General features: G+C 49.0%; 1 protein-coding gene across 15 annotated transcripts in view; it reads right to left on the bottom strand.

The window, feature by feature from the left end:
- LOC119966444 (sickle tail protein homolog) overlaps positions 1-26,525 on the bottom strand; it is a 764,531-nt gene that overhangs the window by 110,451 nt on the left and 627,555 nt on the right. For all 15 annotated transcript variants that reach the window (XM_038798122.1, XM_038798124.1, XM_038798119.1 and 12 more), the window contains 2 exons: positions 7,232-7,330; positions 7,049-7,095 (listed from right to left, as the gene is read on the bottom strand). In XM_038798122.1, coding sequence (XP_038654050.1) covers positions 7,049-7,095; positions 7,232-7,330 — 146 coding nt within the window. The remainder of the gene's footprint in view (positions 1-7,048; positions 7,096-7,231; positions 7,331-26,525) is intronic.

Below are 26,525 nucleotides of genomic sequence, written 5' to 3'. Positions count from 1 at the left end.
CCCTTCACCCTCCTCAGCTGCACCTCCGTGGACAGGAGCCCCAATTCCATTTGCAGTCTCTGACGCTCCTTCAGAAGCCCCTGATCCAGAGACTCCGCATACCTCCTGTCCACCTGTAAAAGTTCTCCAACCAGCCTGTCTACCTCCGCCCGTTCAGCCTTCTCCATATGGGCCCAAATCGAAATGAGCTCCCCCCCGCCCCCACCCCCCCCCCCCCCCCCCCCCCCCCGATAAAAGTCTTCAGTGCCTCCCACACCACCCCTGCCGAGATCTCACGAGATCTCACCCGTGCGGCCTCCCTCACCCGCTCACACACCTTGTCTTCCGCTAGCAGTCCTACATCTAACCTCCATTGCAACCGCTGGGCCTTTCCTTTGCTCATTTGCAGGTCTACCCAGTCTGGGTCCGGCTATTATTTCAGGCACCGGAGGCGAATGTAAGGACCAACCGGGTCCAGTCAGAATATTTTGGTTTGTGTAGGGGGAGAAGACAGGGATGTCAACTCTCCCCACTACTGTTTGCCCTGGCTATCCTACACCACTATTGCTGAATATTCAGTATCCACCACCTCAGCCAGCAGCATTTTGTCCAGCATAAAGAAATGTTTCCAGGAGTACACCTTATGCACATGGGATTAGAATAAAAACTCTTTACTCCTTGGCCTCCCAAATCTCCACGGGTCTACCCCTCCCATGCGCTCCATAAACTCCCGTAGCTCTTTTGCCACAGCTGACACCTTTGCGGACCTGGGACTCGACCGCTCCAGTCTCGGATCCAGGACCGTTTTAAAGTCTCCCCCCATAATCAGTCGCTGTAAATCCAGGTCTGGGATCTTCCCCAGCACCCTCCTAATGAAGTTGACATCATCCCAGTTTGTGGCATATATATTCACCAATACCACAGCCATTCCCTCCAGCTTCCCACTAACCATGATGAATCTACCCTCCCGGGCCCACCCCTATCTTCCCCACCTCAAATGCTACCCTTTTATTGATCAGGATTGCCACCCCCCTTGTTTTAAAGTCCAATCCTGAACAGAATACCTGTCCGACTCATCCCTTCCTCAACCTAACCTGATCCCCCGATCCCCCCCCCCACCCCCCCCCCCACCTTCAAGTGTGTCTCCTGCAACATGGCCACGTTCTGCCTTCAGTTGCCTCATGTGTGCGAACACACAGGTCCTTTTGACCGGCCCATTTAGCTCGTGAACTTTCCACGTGACCAGCCTAGTTGGGGGTCACCCACCCCCCTCCCCTGCCGGTCAGCCATAACCTCTCCTAAGCCAGTCCTTGGCCCATGTCCTGCACCTCACTAGGCCCGCCCCCAGGCAGATACCACCATCAACTCTCCTCTTTCACCAACTTAAAATTCCCCTCCCCATCAGCAGTCTAGCCCCACCCCCACAATTGGTCTTCTGCTGACCCCCCACCCCCCCCCCCCCCCACTCTTAGTGCAAACAATCAAAACAATGGCAAGAAGCAAAACCAATTAAACAGTCCCTCCCAAGGTCCAAGCACAAAGGCCCACCCCTCCTCCCTTAACAAAGTACTATCTGTTAACATAATCCCAAACAGAACCGAAAGAAAGACGGAAAAAATATATACAAAACCTCCAAAGTCAGTCCAAACACACAAGTCGAAAGTTAAAAGTCTTACAAAACATGGCTCAGCTCCACACAGTCAAGGTTCAGTTCCTTCTCTCATCAGTTTATTATCTTTCATAAAGTCCATCGCGTCCTCCGCCGAGCCAAAGTATAGTTCCCGACCCTCATGGATCACCCACAGGCGGACCAGATACAGCAGTCCAAACTTTATTCCCTTTTCATTCAAGTTCAACTTGACCTTGTTAAAACTCGCTCTCCTCCGTGCGAGTTCTTCTCCCAGGTCCTGATACACCCGGATCTTCCCACGTACATCGCCTCATCTGCCTGGCCCATCTCATAATGCGTTCCTTGTCCAGGAACTGATGCAATCGTACCACCATCGCCCTCAGGGGCTCACGCCCCCCCCCCCCCCCCCCACGGGGCTTACGCATAAAACCCTGTGCGCCTGGACCACATCCAGCAGCTTGACGAACGCATCTTCTCCCAGCAGCTTCTCCAACATCTTCCCCACATACGCACCAGCATCTGATCCTTCTTTTCCCTTCGGCAGACCCATAATCGGATGTTCTGCATCTGAGAATGGTTCTCCAGGTCCTCCACTTTTTCCAGCAATCGCTTCTGCTGGTCTTGCAGCATCCCTATCTCTGCTGCCATTGAGGTGGACAGCAGGGCGGCACGTGGCGCAGTGGGACTGCGGCGCTGAGGACCCGGGTTCGGATCCCGGCTCTGGGTCACTGTCCGTGTGGAGTTTGCACATTCTCCCCGTATCTGCGTGGGTTTCACCCCCAAAACCCAAAGATGTGCAGGTTAGGTGGATTGGTCACACTAAATTGCCCCTTAATTGGAAAAATATACATAATTGGGTACTCTAAATTCGAAGAAAAAAAAAGTCGAGGTGGATTGCTCCTCATGCTCCCCTGCCAGCTCCTCCAGTCTCTGGATTGCTTGTCCCTGGGTCGCCAGTCTCGTCTCCACGCGGTCAACCACCACCCTGATAGAGTTCACCGCCCGGGCCAGGAGATTGGGGGCACCTGGGTGGTTGGGCTCTGGGCAGGGTAGTATCCTGGCACCACAATGGCACCACAATGCCACGCGTTTTGCGACACGCGGCTCGGAGAATCGCGGGCCGCCGTTTTCCACGGCGGCCCGCGATTCTCCGACCCGGATGGGCCGAGCGGCCTGCCGTTCGTGACCGTTTGACGACGGCGGCAACCACACCTGGTCGCTGCCGTTGTGACCACGGCGCGAGATGCCCGTTTGGGGCTTGTGGGGGGCCTAGAGGGGACTGAGCACCACGACCGTGCTCGGGAGGGGACAGGCCCGCGATCGGTGCCCACCGATCGTCGGGCCGGCGTCTCAATGGGACGCACTCTTTCCCCTCTGCTGCCCCGCAAGATCAAGCCGCCACGTCTTGCGGGGCAGCGGAGGGGAAGACGGCAACCGCACATGCGCGGGTTGGAGCCGGCCAACCTGCGCATGCGCGGCTGACGTCATTAGGCGCATCGGCTGCGTCGTTCTCGGCGCGCTGGGCCTTGACGCCAGCGACAAGGCCCCGTGGCCGAGTTTCCCGGCACGCCCCTCCTAGCCCCCCGGTGGGGGGAGAATAGGGGGCCAGGAGAGGCCTCTCCAGGTTTCACGACGGCGTCGGGCCTTTGGGAGAATTCCACCCGAGATATGTGAATCTAATGCCAAGTTCACTCAGTGGCACTTGAACCCAAGTTCAGCACCAGGTTAGGACATGAGCACATAATCAAGCATTGATGGTTCAGTATAGTACCACCAGAGTACTAGATAATTAGAATTGCTGTCCTTCCAAATGAAATATTAAAGCATAACCACACCTCCCTGTTCTGGGAGTTTAAATGAGGAGATGACTGAATATGAACAAGTTTCAAAAGTTCTTCTGATGAAAAGTTATCCACGGGAATCATTAACTGTTTTTCTCTGGACAGATGGTGACAGACATGCAGACATTTTCCGCTTTTATTTCAGAAGATCACGGGTGGGATTCTCCGTAGCCCGACGCCAAAATCGGGAACAGCGATCGGGTGGAGAATGCTCCTGATGCCGGAATCAGGGCAGGTGCCGGTTTGACGCCGGGTGGCGATGCTCCGCCCCCTCCAACTCGGAGTCTTCGGGATGTGTGCCGAGCGCAGACACAACCCCGTTGGTATGTGATCAGCCGGCCCCACCTTGATGCGATAAGCCGAGTTCCTGACGGCGCAGGCCACTGCGCCACCTACGCCATCTCTCAGTGATATTGCATCACCTGGGATTAAGGTGCAACATTGAGTCTTCACTGTGCCTTTGTTTGGCGGCTGGATGCTTTTTACCCTGCCGTTGAGTTGTGGAGCCAATACACAGAACGCTTGCGATACTTTTTCTGTGCCAATAATATAACCGAAAATGAGCGCCAGACTGATATTTGTAAAGGCCTGCGGTGTACACATATTCAGCATAATTAGGGGCCTCACATTGCCGGCAACACCGGATATGATAGCATTCAAACAGCCCATTGCGTTGGTTGGGAATCATTTCAACCCGATACTGTACATCATTGTGCAATGGTACAGATTTAATAGGGCGGAAAGGTCGGAAGAGGAGTCATGTGCCGGCTATGTTACCTGCCTGTGGAAAATCGCAGAGTATTATGAATACGGGGCTGTGTTGGCGGATATTCTTCGGGACTGCTTGGTTTGTGATATTAATAATTTCAATGTACAGAAACAGCTTCTAGGAGAAGCTCCCCTCGCAACCTTTTTCCAGCTAAACTGGATCGCTGTGACGTCTCAAGAACCTAGGCCGTGGTGCAGGCCCTCTCTGGATTCAGGAGGGGCTGACTCCGACCTCTGTGAGAAGTGTGGATGTTGGGGTCACCGAAGCTGCCGGCTGCTTGAGGAACAGCGCCCAGACTGCTTGGGACAAGGTAGATATTGGCCCCATGCACGGGCCCTTCATTTAAACCATCTAGAAGAAGCGGGAGATGAGTCTGCAATGCAGCTGAACTGTGCGGCTGCACCACCAATGGCTCCTATCTGCAGCCTCTATATAATTGTGGTCAAGGTTGAAGCTGAGCTCCAGTGATTCAAAAGCCTCTAGATCATTTGGTCGGTCTGTTTTGACCACTAGGCTGCGCCGGTGATTCCATGAAATGGAACCAGACTGTTCGCCCCTGCGGCGAATGCAAACTAACAGTAGATATAGCTTCTCGTTTAGACCATTACCCACTTCCTCGCACCAAAGACCTATTGGATATCAGCAATGCTTATTTGCAGCTCAAACTGCACAAGGCCTCACGAAAATACGTTACGACCAACACCCATAAGGGCTTATATGAGTATATTAGACTTTCATTCGGCATCTCTTCGGTTTGCGCTGTGTTTCAAAGAGTCATGGAGAGTATTTTGCAAGGTCTCTCACGTGCTGCTGTATATGTTGATGATGTGTTAATTACGGGAGCGACAGAGACAGAAAACCACAAAAACCTTGAGCAATTTTGCAGCAGTTTTCAGAATATGGCATCCATCTGCGTAAAGCAAAGTGCATCTTCAGTATGAAGGAGGTGGTGTATTTAGGTTACCGAGTGGACCGAGATGGCCTCCAGCCAGTCTCCGACAAAGTACAGGCAATGACAATGGCCTCCACGTGGCGAGATGCTACAGAGCTTTGCTCTTTCTTGGGCCTGATAAATTATTAAGTCTGTTTTATACCAAATTTGGCAACAAACCTGGTCCCCCTCCATTTTCTTCTGCCAACCCCTGGATTTGGGCGCTGACCAGGAGACTGAATTTCATTTGGTGAAACAGATGCTGGTGTCGTCCAAAGTCCTCATCGTTTTGACGCTGTGAAACCCCTTTATTTGATGTGTGACACATTGCGTATGGACTTGGTGCGTATGGACTTAGTGCTGCATGGGTGACGACCAGGATCGTCCAATAGCTTTTGCCTCCAAGACGTTAACGGCTGCTGAACGTAATTATGCTCATATAGAAAAAGAAGTTCCGGCGATTGTCTTTGGAGTTAAACGCTTCCACCAATATGTTTACTGCCACTATTTTTTCATCATATCAATTATAAGCTGCTGTTTGGCCTCTTTCGCGAGAAGGCGGCGGGACGACCATTTGTCAGCCTGGACTGCATACTCTATATTGGCTGCGTAGCAATACTCATTCAAACATCGTCCAGGCACGTCGATTGCGAATGTCGATGCATTAAGTTGTCTTACTGGATCCTCCCATGACCGAGAGACCGTAGATGTCCTAAATTTCATGTACACCTTACCAGTGGCAGCTACTTGATTGCACGCAGTATGATCCAGTGTTAGCTAAGATGCCACATTTGGCTTTATCCGGTGGATCATGGCGACAGCTTCCAGGGGAGTTAAAAGCTTTTTCAACCAGGATGTCGGAACTGACAGTCGATGACGGTGTCCTCCCATGGGGCACAAGAATCATCGTGCTGCGGCAGGCCAACCCTTTAGTGTTTTCAAAGAACTTCATGCTGCTCAGCCAGTTATTTCCGAAATGAAAATGCTGGCTAGGAGTTATGTCTGGTACCCGGCATCGATATGGACATTGAGCTGCGTGTCAGGCCCATCAGAAGTTTCTGACAACAGTGTCTTTGCCCCCAAAGGAGTGGCCCACATTCAAGCAGATTTCGCTGGCCCATTCTTGGGTTCCATATTCCTCAATTTGGTGGATGTGCAGTCAAAGTGGCTCATGGTCCACAAAATAACATCCATCACCTCTTGCGCAACCATTGAGCAGCTATGCACATCCTTTTCTACCCACAGATTACCGGAGGTGATTGCTACGGACAAGGGGGCAAGGGGGCCTCATTTCCTAGTGAGGAGTTTGCTCATCCGACGTTGAATGTATTGGTGGAACGTGGCGTACAGATGGTGAAGCAGTGCCTGGAGAAACAAACCGCAGGTTAAATGGATACCAGGCTGGCAGGCTCTCTCGTCTCGTATAGGATGACTTCTCATGCTGTTAACGAGGTGGTCCTGGCAGAAATGTTGATGGGCCGCCGAATCCACACTCGGTTGAGTTTGCTGCTATCGCTGCTATCTAACATCGGCGCGAAGGTGCGTCGCACACAGGATCTTCAAGGGTGTTTCCCGCAGAGGTGTATCGCAGTTTCCTCCTGGAACTCCCTCCTTAACAGTACTGCAGTTGTTCAAGAAGGCTGCTCACCAGCACCTTCCCAAGGGCAATTCGGATTGGATAATAAATACTGGCCTAGCCAGCAAAGTCCACATTCCATGAATGACTAAAATAAAATGGTCCTGTTAATCTCAGAATTTGGCCAGTCCTTTTCTTCTTGGGTGAGAAAAGTGGGACCTCATTGCACTGGGGAAAAATCTCATTGAGCAATACATGCAGTTATCATGGAAGCTTTAGAAAATAGCAATTTCAACATTATTAGAGGATGAAGAAAATGTACCTTGTGCCTCAGAACTGCTGCTAAGTGGTGCAACTTTTATTTTCTCACTGAAATAGATGAGGAGCACAAATTAAACATATAAATTCTGATGTCAAAATACAATTATTTGTCACAATTCTTTAAGTAGCTGAAATCGCATTAGATAGATACTGCAAAAGTTGTGAGACTGTTTCGTTCTCTTACCTTGGAACTTCCTTTGCATTACTTCCCCCCTTGAAGAGTGCAGACTGAACAAGACCTGTCAGACTAGCGATCTGTTTCTCCATAGCCTTCATTCGCTGCCTAAATAAAAACAGCCATAATTCAGCCACGTTCTAACAGCTATGTCGAATAAATACCTTAAGTCAGATTGTTCAAAGACCATCCCACAAACACAGAGGAAACAATTCAAATATCAGAACAGAATAGTCTAGTTACACAGCATTTGGAATTTATATTGTATTACTATTTTGAGTCATTACTGGTTTAAATAATTATCATATCTTAACTAGCAAGATTCAGGAGGATATGATACCCTGACAGGCAAAACACATTAAATTACAATTTTGTTTGATTTTTTTTGTTGCAAAAATATACTTTATTCATAAAATATCGGAGGGAGACATTACAAAATATTTCAAATTGCCACAAGAAAGTGCAATGATATTCACATTTTCTCCACAGATCAAGATGCACTCTGAGATGCTGCAATTCAGTAATAAGAACGTTACAAATATTTTTGTTGCAGAGAGCATAATTCTGTTTAAACGATATACATCAGTCCTGTTGCACTCTGTGGTGCTTCAATACATTACATATGGTATGGGTTAGAACATAGAACATTACAGCGCAGTACGGGCCATTCGGCCCTCGATGTTGCGCCGACCTGTGAAACCATCTGAAGCCTATCTGACCTACACTATTCCATTCTCATCCATATGTCTATCCAGTGACCACTTAAATGCCCTTAAAGTTGGCAAGTCTACTACTGTTGCAGGCAGGGCATTCCACACCCCTACTACTCTCTGAGTAAAGAAACTGCCTCTGACATCTGTCCTATATCTACTACCTCTCAATTTAAAGCTATGTCCCCTCGTGTTGGTCATCACCATCCGAGGAAAGAGACTCTCACTGTCCACCCTATCTAACCCTCTGACTATCTTATATGTCTCTATTAAGTCACCTCTCAGCCTTCTCCTCTCTAATGAAAACAACCTCAAGTCCCTGAGCCTTTCCTCGTAAGACCTTCCCTCCATACCAGGCAACATCCTAGTAAATCTCCTCTGAACCCTTTCCAAAGCTTCCACATCCTTCCTATAATGTGGTGACCAGAACTGCACGCAGTACTCCAGGAGCGGCCGCACCAGAGTTATGTACAGCTGCAGCATGACCTTTTGGCTCCAAAACTCAATCCCCCTACTGATAAAGGCTAGCACACCATATGCCTTCTTAACAGCCCTATTAACCTGGGTGGCAACTTTCAGGGATTTATGTACCTGGATGCCGAGATCTCTCTGTTCATCTACACTACCAAGAATCTTGTCATTAGCCCAGTACTCTGCATTCCTGTTACTCCTTCCAAAGTGAACCACCTCACACTTTTCCGCATTAAACTCCATCTGCCACCTCTCAGCCCAGCTCTGCAGCTTATCTATGTCCCTCTATATCCTATAACATCCTTCAGCACTATCCACAACTCCACCGACCTTCGTGTCATCTGCAAATTTACTAACCCATCCTTCTACACCCTCTTCCAGGTCATTTATAAAAATGACAAACAGCAGTGGCCCCAAAACAGATCCTTGCGGTACACCACTAATAACTGAACTCCAGGATGAACATTTGCCATCAACCACCACCCTCTGTCTTCTTTCAGCTAGCCAATTACTGATCCAAACCGCTAAATCACCTTCAATCCCATATATACCTATCCCTGCCCATTGCTAACGTAAACATAACCGAATTGTGATCACTATCACCAAAGTGCTCACCTACATCTAAATCTAACACCTGGCCGGGTTCATTACCCAGTACCAAATCCAATGTGGCCTCGCCCCTTGTTGGCCTGTCTACATACTGTGTCAGAAAACCCTCCTGCACACACTGCACAAAAACTGACCCATCTATAGTACTCAAACTATAGTATTTCCAGTCAATATTTGGAAAGTTAAAGTCCCCCATAACAACTACCCTGTTACTCTCGCTCCTGTCGAGAATCATCTTTGCAATCCTTTCCTCTACATCTCTGGAACTATTCGGAGGTCTATAGACAACTCCCAAAAGGGTGACCTCTCCTCTCCTGTTCCTAACCTCGGCACATACTACCTCAGTAGACGAGTCCTCAAACGTCCTTTCTACCGCCGTAATACTTTCCTTGATTAACAATGCCACACCCCCCTCTTTTACCATCTTCTCTGTTCTTACAGAAACATCTAAATCCTGGAACCTGCAACAACCATTCCTGTCCCTGCTCTACCCATGTCTCCGAAATCGCCACAACATCGAGATCCCAGGTACCAACCCATGCTGCAAGCTCACCCACCTTATTCCGGATGCTCCTGGCGTTGAAGTAGACACACTTCAAACCAGCGTCTTGCTTGCCAGTGCCCTCTTTCGAACTTTTAACCCTATCCCTGACCTCACTACTCTCAACATCCTGTATACTAGGACTACAATTTAGGTTCCCATCCCCCTGCTGAATTAGTTTAAACCCCCCCCCCGAAGAGTACTAGCAAATCTCTCCCCCCAGGATATTGGTACCCCTCTGGTTCAGGTGAAGACCATCCTGTTATAGAGGTCCCACCTAACCCAGAATGAGCCCCAATTATCCAGGAAACCAAAACCCTCCCTCCTGCACCATCCCTGTAGCCACGTGTTCAACTCCTCTCTCTCCTTATTTCTCACTTCGCTAGCACGTGGCACGGGTAACAACCCAGAGATAACAACTCTGTTTGTTCTAGCTCTCAGCTTCCACCCTAGCTCCCTGAATTTCTGTCTCAAATCCCCATCTCTCTTCCTACCTATGTCGTTGGTACCCATGTGGACCACGACTTGGGGCTGCTCCCCCTCCCCCTTAAGGATCCCAAAAACACGATCAGAGACATCACGAACCCTGGCACCTGGGAGGCAACACACCAACAGTGAGTCTCTTTCGTTCCCACAGAATCTCCTGTCTGTTCCTCTAACTATGGAGTCCCCAATGACAAGTGCTCTGTTCCTCTTCTCCCTTCCCTTCTGAGCAACAGGGACAGACTCTGTGCCAGAGGCCTGTGCCCCATTGCTTACCCCTGGTAAGTCGTCCCCTGCAACAGTATCCAAAACGGTATACTTGTTATAGAGGGGAACGGTCACAGGGGATCCCTGCACTGGCTGCCGGTTCCCTCTCCCTCCCCTGACGGTAACCCATCTGCCTTCTCTTTTACCTGAGGTGTGACTACCTCCCTATAACTCCTCTCAATAACCCCCTCTGCCTCCCGAATGATCCGAAGTTCATCCAGCTCCAGCTCCAGGTCCCTAACGCGGTTCTCGAGGAGCTGGAGTTGGGTGCACTTCCATCAGATGTAGTCAGCAGGGACACTCGAGGTGACCCTCTCCTCCCACATTCTGCAGGAGGAACATTCAACTGCCCTAGCCTCCATTCCCACTGAACTAACTTCCCAACTATTGAAAACTAAAAGGGGTTTTATACAGTTATCACCTCTCGGTCCACATTGGTAGCACAAGGCAGCACAATGGCACAGTGGTTAGCATTGCTGCCTCACAGCACCAGGGACCTCGGGTGACTGTCTGTGTGGAGTTTGTACATTCTCCCAGTGTCTGCGTGGGTTTCCTCCAGGTGCTCCAGTTTCCTCTCAACAATCCAAAGATATGCAGCTTAGGTGGATTGGCCATTCTAGACTGCCCCTAAGTGTCCAAAGGTTAGTTGGGCAGGGTAGTGGACTTGGGTAGGGGTCAGTGCACCCTTGCGGGACAAATAGTCTCCTTCTGCACTGTAGGAATTCAACGGTCCATGACTGAAAGGCGTCACATAGTGGCCTTTATCCATTGCGCCTTGGCGGCAGCTGTCCCAAGCTTGATGTGGCAATTAGGATGTAGTGCTTGGTTTTTGAATGTGCAGTCTGCAACACTCGAAATGGAAACTGCACTGGAAATCCACAAGTTTCAAACAGACTAAAGAGTGTCTTTCACCTAGTAAATGATCCTCCATCAGCAGTTGGTGTCCCTACGATTCTGTTCAGTGAGACCAGTTCTTAAGATATAGGCAACACTGACTAGGCCACATTTACTATCCATCTTAAGCTGCTAGTTAGTGGTTGTTCTGTTTTTAGTCCTCGTCATGACGGCGTTAGTATGGTAGTTAGCATTTAGATCAAATGCAGCGCTTTCAATCTAAATAGGTAATATAAATGTCAATAGTTTGCAACTTCACTGAAAGAAGCAATCTGTACTGTTCACAGTGTTCTCAGAGCAGCCTGTTCATTGCATGAAATACACGAAGGACCAATTGAGACATTGGGGGCGATTTTGGGTCCGCATTTGCCTTGAGAGTGAACCAAGACATGGGCGCAAAATCCCAGAAGAACCGGAAAATTAGATTCTTGTTGGCCTCCTCGCCAGAGATGTAATGAGGACAGGAACCTCATTTAAATAAATTTCAATGAAGGGCACGATCTAACCGAATGGGAACAAAGTTCCGTAACAAGCACGTTTACCCAGGTGTTTCCTGGTGCTCGCAACGCTGGCAAACACCACGTTATCTATCCGGACTCTGGTCCTATTCAGGGCCTCAGTGAGGAGCGACCTGCTGCGGCCACACTTAATCCCATTTCCTGCACTGAGGAACTCTGCTCGCTGGAACACGTCAGTGCAGGAGATCGGGAAGTAATTTCTAAATTAGTATCCTGATCTCTCGACTCCCCGATGCAACCTCCGAACTCCCCCAAAGCCCTACAGGGTCTTCGGGGGTCCCCCTACACCCACGTAGGGAACCACGGACTCGATCCTCGTCGAGCTGGCACCCAAATGGCATTGACAGGCTGGCAGTGCCAAGGTGCCCTGGTGACACGAGTGCCATGGTGCCAACATGCCCAGGTGCAAGCACCTGGGGGCCTCCGATCCCTGGGAGACCTCGAGAACCGTTCCGTCTGGTCCCCATTTGTGAAGAGCAGCCGGCGCTTGCCCGAGTTCTCCGAGGCGAAGGGGTCAGATCCCAATGCTTCGTGTAGATCATGGGAGAACATATTAGAGTTAGACTCTAATCTGCAGATTTGCAAAATAGCGATCATGCCCACAATGGGCGGGATTCAGATCGTGACGTTATATCTCGGTAGGCGCGGCCAGCTGAGTAGATCCCGGATTAAGGATCTACTGGCCATGCTGCGCTGCTCAACTCGACTGGTAGATCGCACCCGTATTTAAAGGGTTTCCTCCCTATATGTTCCGCCAGGTAAGGAATTTCCCCCTTGCCTGCGTGACGTCACGTCAGCAACTATTAAAAAAAGTGAAGTAGTCGAGGGGAACTCGCCTAAGTCGCAAAGTATAGCCCTCCCAGGGGGAGAGAGACATACCCAGGAGCCACTTAGTCACCGTGCCAGGGCTCTAGGGTGCCTTATATTGGGGGGTGGGGGGGTTCAATGCTTGTTTGGGAGGGGTGTTGGGCGTTTCATTACAACCCAGATCAGTGTGCGTTTTATAAAAGGTTTTATAAAAGGATCTTCTCTGCGCTGCTGGCTTTATCAGGCTCTGCTCCACCAGCATGACAGTGGAACCCAGACTTTGTGTGCCACAAAGTGTCAGAGAATCTGGAGAGAAAACCCGACTATGCAGCTGGAGAGCTACATACCGGTTCCCTTGCCCCAGCCAGCACTCTGCCCATTACGTACATACCTAACAACAGGAAGGAGAAACACAGATAAATAATATTTAAACATAAATCTTAAGATAGTTGGTTTTAAAAAATTGGTGGTTGCAAAAGGTATCAAATAGCATTCTAATGGCAGTTAGATGGACGGAGTTAGGCTATGAATAAGAAAATCCAATCACACCTTGCAAGTAATAGGCCTTTCATACCTCTGAAATAATCCACATAAATCAACCCTATCCAAGGGAAATCCAATCATATGAAAATAGTCCACCTGTGAGACATTGGTCTGATGTGTTATACTGTTTTTAATAGAATTTTGTGCGCTTCTGCTGCTCAAGATTGATTTTAACTTTGGGAAGTGATTCTAATGCCTTTGAGAGATGAAAAAATAGATGGTTTAGCGCGAGGCTCAAATATAACGGACAGAGCCAGACACTTTCATCGGCATTTATTTTAACAAATTCTATGGAATAGGCAGGCAAGAACTAAATTCTCATATCGGGAGATGGGAGCATGTCTGCCATCATCTTTACAAGTAGTAGAAAAGCAAAATTTCCTAACCTGTCATTGTAATTTACTAACCAAGGTCTAATGCTTTCCTAATGCAAAGTAATTTATCAGATTTTCAGAACCTACTGATCCAAGGCTTAGAACAAGATGGGCAACAATTAGCAGTTCCACAAGAGTACCGCTTCTACACTGTTTGACCCCAGTATTTATGGGGGCCAACCCTAGGAGCAGGATCATTATCATTTGGATCCATTTCCTACCCAGCAGCTGGTCAAAACGAATAGCCAGGCCTGCAGCTGGGAGGGAACACCGGGCGCAATTCTCCAGAAAGATTTCCAAGTGTGGGAAGCGAGGTGAACCTGCTGCAAACTTCCCAGCACTCAGCCCAGCGAGACTGGCAACGCTATTCAATGTTAATTGTTCCACTTAACAAGGCCCACAGGTTTATCGCCACAAATGAAGGCTCGCCGGCACCGCACTCACCAGCCCCCAACAAATAAGGTCGAGCAGCACCTAAGCAGCACTCTCTCAGCCAACCCCAGCCATCTCGTAACAATGGCGCCCAGGAGACTGGCCCAAGATTCGGGGATGCACCTAGATGCAATGGAGGCCAGAAGAGATGTCCTGTTCCCCAGAGGGTCAGCCACAGAGCAGCCAGTGCTGCCTGGGATGAGGTGGCAGCAGCTGTGAGCGCCGGGGGTGTGACCAGGAAGAATGGCCTCCAGTGCCGGACCAAAGTCAACAACTTATACCAGACTTCCGGTGACGGTATGAGGGAATAGGTCGCACATTTGGTGGCTCCCGTTTCGGTCGGACTTTTAGACCTTTTCCCCTGACTTTTTTGCACTTTTGAGCACGGAACAGGAAAGCAATAGTACTCAGGCACAGGATCCACACAGAATTGTATGGACCTAAGAAGCCGGAGGGACCGCAAACAGCAGAAGAAGTGGTCGAGTAAGGGCACAGTGGAGGCTGTGAGCGAGACCAGCATGGCTGGTGCTCAGAGCAAGGAGCCGGCAGCCCAGCCCACAATGGAGCAGCTGCTGCAGGCTATGCAGGCTTTGAAGCGTGACAACTTGAAGCCGCTTCAGAAGTCGATTGGTCGGATGGGAAAAAGGCTGGATGATCAGGCTGAGAAGCTCCAGCAGTTGGAGAAGTCAGTGGAGGAGCAGGCTGACTTTCAAACGGTGGCGGATGTGGTGATTCGGAGGCTGAGGGACCAGCAAAAAGTGCTTCTGGAAAGGCTGGAGGCCCTGGTCAACAGCTCTCGTCGGCAGAACGTGAGAATCGTGGGCCTCCCGGAGGCGGCAGAGGGGCTGGATGCTGCCGCGTATGTGGCGGGTATGTTTCAAAAGTTGCTGGGGAACGAGGTGTTCCCGCACCCGCCGGTGGTGGACAGGGCAGACAGAGTGCAGGTGAGGCAGCCGCAATGAGGGGGTCCCGCACGAGAGATGGTGGTACGCTTTCACAGGTACCTGGACAAGGAACGGTTGCTGCAATGGGCAAAGAGCACACCAAGCTGTATTTGGGACAATATCACCCTGCATGTGTACCAAGATTTGAGTGCGGAGGTGGCCAGGAGGCGGGGAGGCTGCAGGCAGGTGAAGGAGATACTGTAGAAAAACAAGGTGAAATTCAGGCTGCTTTTTCCGGTGCGACTGTGGGTTACGTATAAGGGTCAGCACCACTATTTCGAGGAACCCGAAGAGGCGATGGACTTCGTTAAGAAGCACGGGCTGGCCCTGAGCCGAGGACGTTTGGACTCATGTTAGAGCTTTTAAGTATATGTGGTGTCTCTCTCGTTTCGGGAAGTATCTTTTTTTTTGTTTGTTGTTTTCTGCATGCTTTTTGCGTGGTTCACCTGAATGCTTCCTGTTTGGGCTCTTTGCTTAGTTGGAGTTTGGCTGGGGGGGATTAATAAAGAAAACAGTCTAAAGGGTTGGGTTAAAATGTATGCTTCAGGAGGACTTTGTGCAATCTTTGTCTGTGTCTGTATGGGAAGGACTGAAGAGTGCCTGATATTTCTTATCTCTTTTTTTCTTGTTTAACTTGAATTGTGCTATTGTGGGGGTTGTTTATGACTTGTATAGAGTGTTTGCTTACGTAGGGCTGATCTGGGAAAGTGGTGTGGAGGGGTCGGGGGGGGGGGAGGATTGACTGGGAACAATGGGTGGGAGACGGGCTGGTGCCGAGGCTGGGAGCCCCAGGCTAGCTGAGTGCAGCCAGTCAACGGGAACTGAGGTCGGGGAGGTGTCCATTTGGTTGGATTAGAGCAGGGGTTTGGTGATAGGATGGCGTTGCCGGGGGGGTGGTGGTGTCATGGGTGGAGCCGGCCAGGTGGCGGGCCAGAGGAAGCGCGACACATGGCTGGGGGGCTGGCCAAGGAAAGGGGATGGCTGATCGGCAAAGGGGGGGGGGGGGCGAAGTGCCCCCTAACCAGGCTGATCACCTGGAATGTTAGAGGGTTAAACGGGCCTGTGAAGAGGCGTGTGTGTTTGCGCATATGCGGGTTCTGAAGGCGGACATAGTCTTGTTGCAGGAGACGCACCTGAAAGTGGCAGACTAGGTTAGGTTAAGGAAGGGCTGGATCAGTCAGGTCTTTTATTCGGGGCTTGATTCTGAGACGAGGGGGGTTGCGATCCTGATTAATAAAAGGGTACAATTTGAGACGGAGGGCACAGTTGTGGATGGGGGTGGCAGGTTCGTTATGGTGAGGGGTAAGCTCGAAAGGGTGAGAGTAGTCCTGGTCAGTGTGTATGCCCCTAATTGGGATGATGTGGATTTTATTAAGAGGATGGTACGGAAGATCCCAGACTTGGACTTGGAAGTTGATCACGGGCGGGGACTTTAATACAGTCCTGGACCCGAGCCTGGACAGGTCATGCTCAAGAACGGGCAGGTTGCCAGCGATGGCAAAGGAACTGAGAGGATTCATGGAGCAAACGGGGGGAGCAGATCCGTGGAGACTTAGCCGGCCAACGGCGAGAGAGTTCTCGCACTACTCCCACGTCCACAAGGTGTATTCCCGAATTGACTACTTTGTTGTGAGTAGGGACCTGCTGGCCGGAATGGTGGGGGCAGAATATTTGGCAATTGCCATATCGGACCATGCTCCGCACTGGGTAGACCTGCAGATTTGTAAGGACAGCTTTCAGCGCCCAGCATGGAGGCTGGAAGTTGGACTCCTCGTGGACGAGGTGGTGTGTGAGAGGCTGAGGAAATGCATGCAGAATTACCTGCAGGTGAACGATACTGGAGAAGTCTCGGCAGCGGTGCTCTGGGAGGCGCTGAAGGCAGTGGTGAGAGGGGAGCTGATCTCAATCCGGGCGTACAGGGACAGGACAGATAAGGCAGAGATGGACCGACTGATTAAGGAAATTCTACGGACGGACAGGAGTTACGTGGAATCCCTGAGGCCAGAGTTATTCAGGAAACGACAGAGGCTGCAAGCCGAGTTTGGGGTGCTGACTACAGGCAACGCTGTCGAGCAGCTTAGAAAGGTAAAAGGCGCGATTTATGAGCGTGGAGAGAACGCCAATAGAATGCTTGCGCAGCAACTGATAAGAGGGAATCGGCTAGGGAAATACGGAGGGTAGTGGATGGGGAAGGTAATCTAGTTGGTGATCTAGCAGGGCTGAACAAGGTCTTTAGGGACTTTTATAGGAAGCTGTACACTTCGGAACCACCGGGGGACCGAGGTGGGGGGGTGAGGCGACTCCTGGACGGACTGATCTTCCCAAGAGTAGGAGGGAGTTGGTGGACGGACTGGGAGCCCTGGTCAGGATCAAAGAGGTATTGGGGGGCCTGAAGGTAATGCAGTCGGGTAAAGGCCCAGGGCCGGATGGGTATCCAGTGGAGGTTTACAAAAATTTGCCAGGATAGTGGGGCCAGTTCTGGTCAGGGTCTTTAACGAGGCAAGAGACAGAGGAAGTTTACCCCCGACAATGTCACAGGCCACCATCTCGCTTACTCTGAAATAGGATAAGGACACGGAGGCCTGTGGGTCATACAGGCCGGTCTCTTTGATCAACGTAGATGCCAAGTTACTGGCCAAGATTTTGCTGAGCAGAATTGAGGACTGTGTACCGGATGTAACTGTGGAGTACCAAACCGGGTTTGTAAAGGGGAGGCAGCTGGTGGCCAACATAAGAAGGCTGCTCAACGTGGTTATGATGCCCCCGGAGAGTAGGGAGGTGGAGATAGCGGTAGCCATGGATGCTGAAAAGGCTTTTGACCCGGACGAGTGGGATTATTTGTGGGAGGTACTAGGACGGTTCGGGTTAGGGTTCATCGACTGGGTTAGGCTATTGTATCAGGCCCCGGAGGCGAGTGTAGGGATGAACAGGACGACATCGGACTACTTTAGACTGCACCGTGGGCCAAGACAGGGCTGCACTCTCTCCCCACGCTGTTTGCGCTGGCCATAGAGCCACTGGCAATTGCACTGAGAGCTTCTAGGGGCTAGAAAGGGCTGGTCCGGGGGGGGGGGGGGGGGGGGGAGGAGGAACATAGAGTCTCGTTATACGCGGATGATCTGCTGTTATATGTATCGGTCCCAATGGTCGGGGTGGACGGTATTATGGCAAACCTGAGGGAATTTGGCCGGTTAACCGGATACAAACTGAACGTGGCTAAGAGCGAGTTATTTGTAATTCAGGCGAGGGGGCAGGAGAGTAGGCTGAAGGGGTTTCCGTTCCGGCTAGTGGGGGAGAGTTTCCGATATTTGGGGATTCAGGTGGCACAGGACTGGGGCAGGTGGCATAAGCTCAACCTATCCCGACTGGTGGAACGAGTGAGGGAGGAGGTCCGGGGGTGGGATGCGCACCTGCTGTCATTGGCGGGGAGTGTGCAGACTATTAAAATGATGATTCTCAGGGCAGCACGGTGGCCTAGTGGTTAGCACAACCGCCTCACGGCGCCGAGGTCCCAGGTTCGATCCCGGCTCTGGGTCACTGTCCGTGTGGAGTTTGAACATTCTCCCCGTGTCTGCGTGGGTTTCGCCCCCACAACCCAAAAATGTGCAGAGTAGGTGGATTGGACACGCTAAAATTGCCCCTTAATTGGAAAAAATAATTGGGTAATCTAAATTTAAAAAAAAGATGACGATTCTCCCGCGGTTCTTGTTTGTTTTTCAGTGTCTCCCCATCTTTATCCCACGGTCCTTCTTTAAGAGGCTGAATAAAATTATTCTGGGATTTGTATGGGCAGGGAAGTCCCTGCAGGTGAAGAGGGTGATGCTTGAAAGGAGCAGAGGAGAAGGGGGGCTGGTGTTGCCGAATTTCAGCAACTATTACTGTGCAGCCAACATAGCGATGATGAGGAAATGGATGGTGGGTGCGGGGTCGGTTTGGAAGCGGATGGAGGCTGCTTCGTGCAGGGGCACTAGCTTGGCAGCCCTGGTCACGGCGCCTCTGCCGCTTCCGCCGGCACGGTACTCCACCAACCCGATAGTGGTGGTGGTTCTTCGGCTCTGGGGCCAGTGGAGGAGGCATGTAGGGGAGGTAAGAGCATCGTTGTGGACCCCAATCTGCGGCAACCACCGATTTGCCCCGGGGAACATGGACGGGGGGGGGTATCGACTGTGGAGGAGGGCGGAGATTGTGAGGATGGGGGATCTGTTCCTGGAAGGGAGCTTTCCGAGCATGAGGGCGTTGGAGGAGAAGTTTGGGCTGGCGAGAAGGAAAAACTATGATCATCAGTCCTGCTCCACAAGTACCTGATCTAAGAATACAGAATAGATTGATTCCAGAGATGAGGGGCTGGATTCTCCAGTTTTCAGACTATGTCCGGAGGATCCGTGGAGTTTTACATGGGAAAAATCGGCAAGGCAACAGCACTAATCCTCCGACCAGTGAGGGGCTAGCAGCCAAGCCACGTAAAACGCATGGCCCTTCCGATTTAAATGGCTGGAGAATTGCAGGGTCCATGGTCGCGCATGTGCTCGGTGATGACCTGCAGTGGTCGCACGTAGAACATGGTGCCAGCCATGCATGCACCAGATCTGCCAGATAGTGCCCCCGGGCACCCCCTCGCCACCCCCCCAGCAGTCACCCAGCCCTTACCAAAGCTCCATCTGGAATCTGGAATTCACTACCCCAGAGTGTGGTGGATAACGGAACATGAGTATATTTGAGCAGATAGACGGACTTTTAATTAGTAACGTGTTGAAGGGTGGAGAACGGGCAGGAAAGTGGAGCTGAGATCAGTCATGACCGTAATGAATGGCAGGGCAGGCTCAAGGGACTGAATTGTCTACTCCTGCTCCTAGTTCTTATGTTCTAATGTAATATGCTTAGTTTAGATTCTTGGGATGGCAGGACAGGGGGAAATGTACATCTATTTGTCCACTGTAGCGTTACATAGAACATAGTAGTACAGCACAGAACAGGCCCTTCGGCCCTCAATGTTGCGCCGAGCCATGATCACCCTACTCAAACCCACGTACCCACCCTATACCCGCAACCCAACAACCCCCCCCCCCATTAACCTTACTTTAGGACACTACGGGCAATTTAGCATGGCCAATCCACCTAACCCGCACATCTTTGGACTGTGGGAGGAAACCGGAGCACCCGGAGGAAACCCACGCACACAGGGGGAGGACGTGCAGACTCCACACACAGTGACCCAGCCGGGAATCGAACCTGGGACCCTGGAGCTGTGAAGCATTTATGCTAACCACCATGCTACCGTGCTGCCCGACGGTTGATAGAAGAATCACAGAAACCCTAGACAAACAAATGGGGCGGGATTCTCCGTCCCACTGCACCAGAATCGTGCTCAGCGCGGGGGCGGAGAACGTGCAACAGACCCGAGATCGGGTCTGACGCCGCTCCCGCGATTCTCCGGTCCCTGGAGAATCGCCCACATTCGGGCGCGCGCAGTTGACATGGTGCCGGTCGGGGACCATTGAAAGAGGGCCCCACGGCGATTCACCAATTGCAGCTGGCTGACTTCCGTCGGCCTGGTGCACTCATGGCTCCTCCCACCGGGCACTTGACGTGGCGGCTGCGGACTCAGTCCGTGGTCATCCTGGTGGAGGCTCATACACCGGAGTGAGAAGGGGGTGCCTCCAGGACTGCCAGGTTGGGGGTCACCGATCCGCGGGTGCGCGCGATCTGGGGGTGGCCTATCTTCTTGATGCCGGTGCGCGGGGTGGGTCAGCCGCGCCGCGTGGGGTGGGTCAGCCGCGTCGCACGGGGTGGGTCAGCCGTGTCGTGCAGGCCGGCCGACACATGCTGCCGCCTTGTGCATGCGCGGACCCCCGACCTGAAGTGCAGGGCCCCGTATTTACAGCCGGAGATGTTAGGAGTACTCCAGGGCCCTGCTGGCCCCCTTCAGGCCGGAGAATCACACTAGACTTACTCCAGGAAGTCCAGAGTGATTCGCGCACGTTTTTTTCGCAGGCATGGGGACGTAGCCCCATTATTGGAGAATCCCACCCATGGTGTTTACACAATACTCCAGAGATTCTGTGGTACTTCTGAAATTACGGCAGATTGGTAGGAGAACCCCACATTGACGTTTTCCCTCAAATTGCACGGATGTAGTAAACAAATTGAAATAATGTAGCACAGCCTGTTGATCACACTAATGGTTAAAACTAATTGCCATTACACTGCTGAAAGCTTTGCCACAGGTCCTTTAACTAGAATATTGATTTGAATTGGGGCAGCAGGATCTTGGAGTGCCATTTCCTTCTTCCACCACCAATTTTGCTGGACTATACCATCAGCCAAATATTTACAAAATGTAATACTGCATTCACCACTTAACTCTCATGAGAATCTCAGCCACCATGTAGTGTGCAGACAAAAGGGATTCCCACATTTGTATCCTGATCTGTGCTAAGTTACCATACCTGGGATATAGTAATGATAAGCTCACTGCCATTGGACTCAGTATTCCAGAACTGTTGAAGGAACAAAGGGAGGTGAGGTGGAGGACAAATGGAATTGTGTTTCCATTTGCTTGCTAGTCAATGACTCCTGCTGGCATGCATCAAACTGTGACTAAGCTATCCACAGGATAAATTCACTGAAGGAACCATTGGGAAAACCCATTTAGATCTGGTCCAGTAAAGCTGGCAGTTCATCAAATCCAGTTATTATTTTGTTTAAACAATTTAACACTTGTGACCATCCAAGTTAAATATAAGCACCAGTTTTTGCTGGACTATACCATCAGACAAATATTTCCAATTTAACTGAGAAAACTTCAAGCATTGCCACAATACAATCCTATTAAGACACATGTTCATCACTTATATTGCTGTATATTTTACACCTCAACCCCTCCTGGAGAATGTAACAGATTCCCAATTTTATGTTATTGGTGCAGTTATGGAATTTTGGATAGGAAAAGGTTACAGCTCAAAATCACAGTAAGTATCTGAAATAACTTTGATATAACATTTATACTGGCTAGTACAGTATAATACTTTACATTATGATTAACGGGCTGTTAAATGGGCTTCTTTGGGTGAACATTTATGAGAATGGTTATTAATCTCCCGAGTTATTTTTGTGCACACTTGAAGCTTGCCATTATTATTATTTCTTTCAACAGACTCCCACAATAATGGAGAAGAGAAGTAGAAATTGAGGTTTTTATGGACCTGTACATTTGTAGCTTAAGTATTTTAAATCTCAGCTGGCTGTGACTTGTTTTTGGCCTGAGTATTTTGTTCCTGGGGCCATTTGAAACAATACAGAGATGCAGGAAACAATGACAGAAAATAATCTAACAGTTTATTCCATTGATGGTCAGCCCCGCTCTCTATTTGCGCAGGGTTACTTCCATAAATTGAAACAATAATGCTTTACTGACCAAAATTAGCAAGGACAAACATAAATTTAAATCAGATAGTAGAAAACCAACAATGTACTGAATCCTGGGGTATTGTTATGACACCAGTGCACTATACCTCATGGTTGTTATTTTGGGTATCTTGTTCATCAGATGTACCACCATTAACTAAATAAAATTGGTTCATACAGCATTAATATAGCCTCCTCACTTTCATTTGTGACTTGCATGAACAGCATCCCGTGGCAAGAGAGAGGAAAATAAATAGAAACAGAACGTGCACCTTCCTATATTACAGCAAATCACACCAGTATTGTAAGCAGATGCTAATCTATTCTGCTGGACTGAACATTCGAGGAAATTAAAAAACAAAAATCCACCAATAAGCGCTCTTCCTCCATTAGCAAAGGGCAGGACACTCAGTTAAACACAAATTTGTACGACCACTCTCCAGCGTTTCTAACTGATCCAGAAGACACAAGTTGGCCAAGGACGACCTCGCCAGTTAACTTGATCAAATGATGAGGTATAAATAGCACTTTGATGGCATATCGCATCGGAGCAAAAAGGTGCAGATTTGCAGTTGTCTACATGTTGATGGTACTGTTGACTCTTCAGGAAGAGAAATTACTAAAGAGTTACCAATGTCTGTTTGTTCACATGGTTCAATGGCTGACAGGTTCACCACTGATAAGAGGCCTGTGGGCTGGTTGTTCCCTCGCCAAACCATGACACCATGACGCTAGCAGACAAGATAAAGTAAATAACATTTCATGAGAAAACGTTTAAATAAAGCTGTTTGCTTGACATTTTTGTCTATTTGAAGTGTTTAAAGTAAATGTGCAAAGCAGCCAGCCTGTCCACATCAATGTGGGAAGGATCTAGAGTTTTCACTTTCAAAGTAATTACACACCTGAAAGAGCATTACTACACACTGTGATTTGGGAAAGGTTCTTGGTATTTATTTACTTCTTCTGATCTGGAAGATAAAGGGTGTAATGCTGCTGCTAAATAATCCTTTGGTGATCAAAGAGATGGCACTCAATAGAGAACAACATTAGCTGTATAATTCACAATAAAGGACTTCAAGTGTGGTCTAACCAAGGTTATGTACAAGTCACAGAATCGTCACAGGGTAGGAAGTAGCCATCTGGTCCATCGTGTCTACACCAGCTCTCCAAATGAACAATTCATCTAGTACAATTCCCCAGTCTCCTCCCCTTAGCCCTGCACATTCTTCCTTTTCAGATAAAGGTCTACCTCCCTTTTAATCAACCTGCCTCACCACACATTCAGGCAGTGCTTTACAAACCTTAACCATTCGCTTTGTGAAAAAGATTCTTTCATATCGCTTTTGCTTCTTTTGTTAATTACTTTAGAACAAAGTACAAGGAACATTACAGCACAGGAACAGGTCCCTCGGCACACCAAGCCTGTGCCGATCCAGATTCCTTATTTAGAACTACTACTTATTACCCAAATAATCTGTGTCCCGCCATTCCCACCCTTTCAAGTGTCTATTAAGACACGTCCTAAACCACATTCTCCCCGTGTCTGCGTGGGTCTCACCCCCACAACCCAAAAAGATGTGTAGGATAGGTGAATTGGCCACACTATATTGCCCCTTAACTAGATAAAAAAGAATTGGGCACTCTAAATTTTTTTTTTTAAAAGATACATCTTAAACTTGCTATCATGCCTGCCTCCACCACCTCCACTGGCAACGTGTTCCAGGCACCCACCACCCTCTGTGTGAAAACCTTTCCCTGCACATCTCCCCTAAACTTTCCCCCTCTCACCTTGAACCTGCGGCCCCTTCCACCCTTGGAAAAAGCTTCTGACTATTCACTCTGTCTTACCTCTCGTAAATTTATAAACCCCAATCAGGTCTCCTTTCAGCCTCCGTCTATCCAACAAAAACAATCCAAGTTTATTCAACCTCTCCTCATAGCTAACACCCTCAGACCAGGCAACATGCTGGTAAACCTCCGTTGCACTTTCGCTAAAGCATCCACGTCCTTCTGGTCGTGTAGCAACCTTACCTGTTCACAATATTCCAAATGTGGCCTAATTAAAGGTTTATACAACTGCAACATGACCTGCCAAGTTTTGTACTCAATGCCCCGGCTGATAAGGCATTCCAAGAGCATCCAAATGCTTTCTTGACCACCTTATCCACCTGCATTCCCATTTTCATGGAACTATGGACCTGAATGCCCAGATCCCTCTGTATGTCAATGCCCCTAAGGGTTCTGCCATTTGCTGTATAATTCACACCTGAATTTGATCTTCCAAAATGCATCACCTCGCATTTGTCCAGATTGAGCTCTATCAGCCATTTCTCTGCTCAACTCTCCAACCATCTATATTCTGCAGTATTCTCTGACAGTTCCTCTCACTATCTGGAACTCCACCTATCTTAGTGTTATCTGCAAACTTGCTAATCAGACCATCTACATTTTCCTCCAAATCATTAAATATATTACAAACAACAGTGCTCCCAGCAGTGATCACTGTGGAACACCAGCAGTTACAGATCTCCATTCTGAAAATCTCCCTTCCACTGTTACTCCCTGTCTCCTGTTGCCAAGCCAGTTCTGGATCCATCTAGCTAGCACACCCCGAATCCCATGCGATTTTACTTTTTGTACCAGTCTGCCAGAAGGGACCTTGTCAACTGCCTTACTAAAGTCCATGTAGACGACATTCACAGCCTTTCCATCATCAATTAATTTTGTCACCTCCTCACAAAACCCTGTTGCCTATCACTAACAAGTCCTTTCGCTTCCAAGTGTGAATAAATCCTGTCGCTCAGTATCTGCTCCAAGAGCTTCCCCACTACTGCTGTAAGGCTCACTGGCCTCTAATTACCTGGATTATCCCTACTTCCCTTCTTAAACAAAGGGACAACATTGGCTATTCTCCAGTTCAATGAGATGATGCGAAGATATCTGTTAAGGCCCCAGGAATTTCCTCTCTTGCCTCCTACAGTAACCTGGGATATAACCCATCCAGCCCAGGGGACATCTCTATGTTGATGCATTTTAAGACATCCAACACTTCCCCCTTCATTATGCTGACATATCCTTGAGTATTCTCACGCCCATCCCTAACATCAACATCTTTCATGTCTCTCTCCTTGGTGAATACCGATGCAAAATACTCATTAAGGGTCTCACCCACTTCCTCTGACTCCACGTATAACTTCCCTCCTTTGTTCTTGAGTGGGTGTACTCTTTCCCAAGCTACCGTCATGCTCCTTATATATGTATAAAAGGCCTTGGGATTTTCCGTGACCCTGCTTGCCAATGACATTTATAGCTTCTTTTAGCCCTCTTAACTCCCTCTTTGAGTTTGTTCCTACTTTCCCAATATTCTTCAATTGCTTTGTCTGTTTTTAGTTGCCTAGACCTTATGTATGCTTCCTTTTTTCTTTTTGACTAGTCTGACAATGGTTCCCTAACCCTACTATTTCTGTCCGTCATTTTTATGGGGATATGCCTGCCCTGTATACTAAGCAACTAGTCTTTCAATCTGTGTTGTTTCATTTTCCATTCTTTCACAAATGAACAGTTTTTCCCTATCTACTCTGCCCAGACCCCTCACAGTTTTGAATATCTCAATCAGAGCAATTCAGCCTTCTCTTCTCCAAGGAAAACATTTCTAACTTTTCCAATCTGTGTTAATAATTTAAGTTCCTCATCCCTGGAGCCATTCTAATGAATCTTTTCTGTACCTTCTCCAATGACTTCACACCTTCCTAAAAGTATAGCGCCCAGAACTGGATGCAACACTCCAGCTGTGGTTGAATTGCTATCTTCTACAAGCTCACATAAAAACTCATATATCCCTGTAAATAAAGCATAGGATATTGAATGGTTTATTAACCACTATTTCAACCATTCCTACTACCTTCTATGAGTTATGCACATATCCCTTTACAAATAAATCCAACTGCTTTGTTTGCATTTTATAGTTAACCTGTGATTTTTAAAAAATGATTTGTGGATCTGTAACCCTAGGTCCCATTGTCCATCTACTCCACTTAGAAACTCATATTTGTGACCTTCTATTCTTTTTACTAAAAGGCAATACCCCATACTTGTTTATGTTGAAATTAATTTTCATGTTTGCATTCTGAAAATTGATTGACGTGACCTTATATTTTGTTGCAGTCTTCCTCAATATTGACTATGCCAGCCCCCATTTTGTGCCATTTGCTAATTTTTAAACCATACCTGATTCCCAAGTCAAAATCGTTTATGTAAAGGTGAACAACTCTGGCCATAGCTTCAATCCTTATAGACATAGAATTTA

Source organism: Scyliorhinus canicula, chromosome 5 (assembly GCF_902713615.1).
Source record: "Scyliorhinus canicula chromosome 5, sScyCan1.1, whole genome shotgun sequence".
NCBI lineage: Eukaryota > Metazoa > Chordata > Chondrichthyes > Carcharhiniformes > Scyliorhinidae > Scyliorhinus > Scyliorhinus canicula.
The sequence above is the reverse complement of the archived record's forward strand: the minus strand, read 5'-3'. Positions and strand labels throughout refer to the sequence as shown.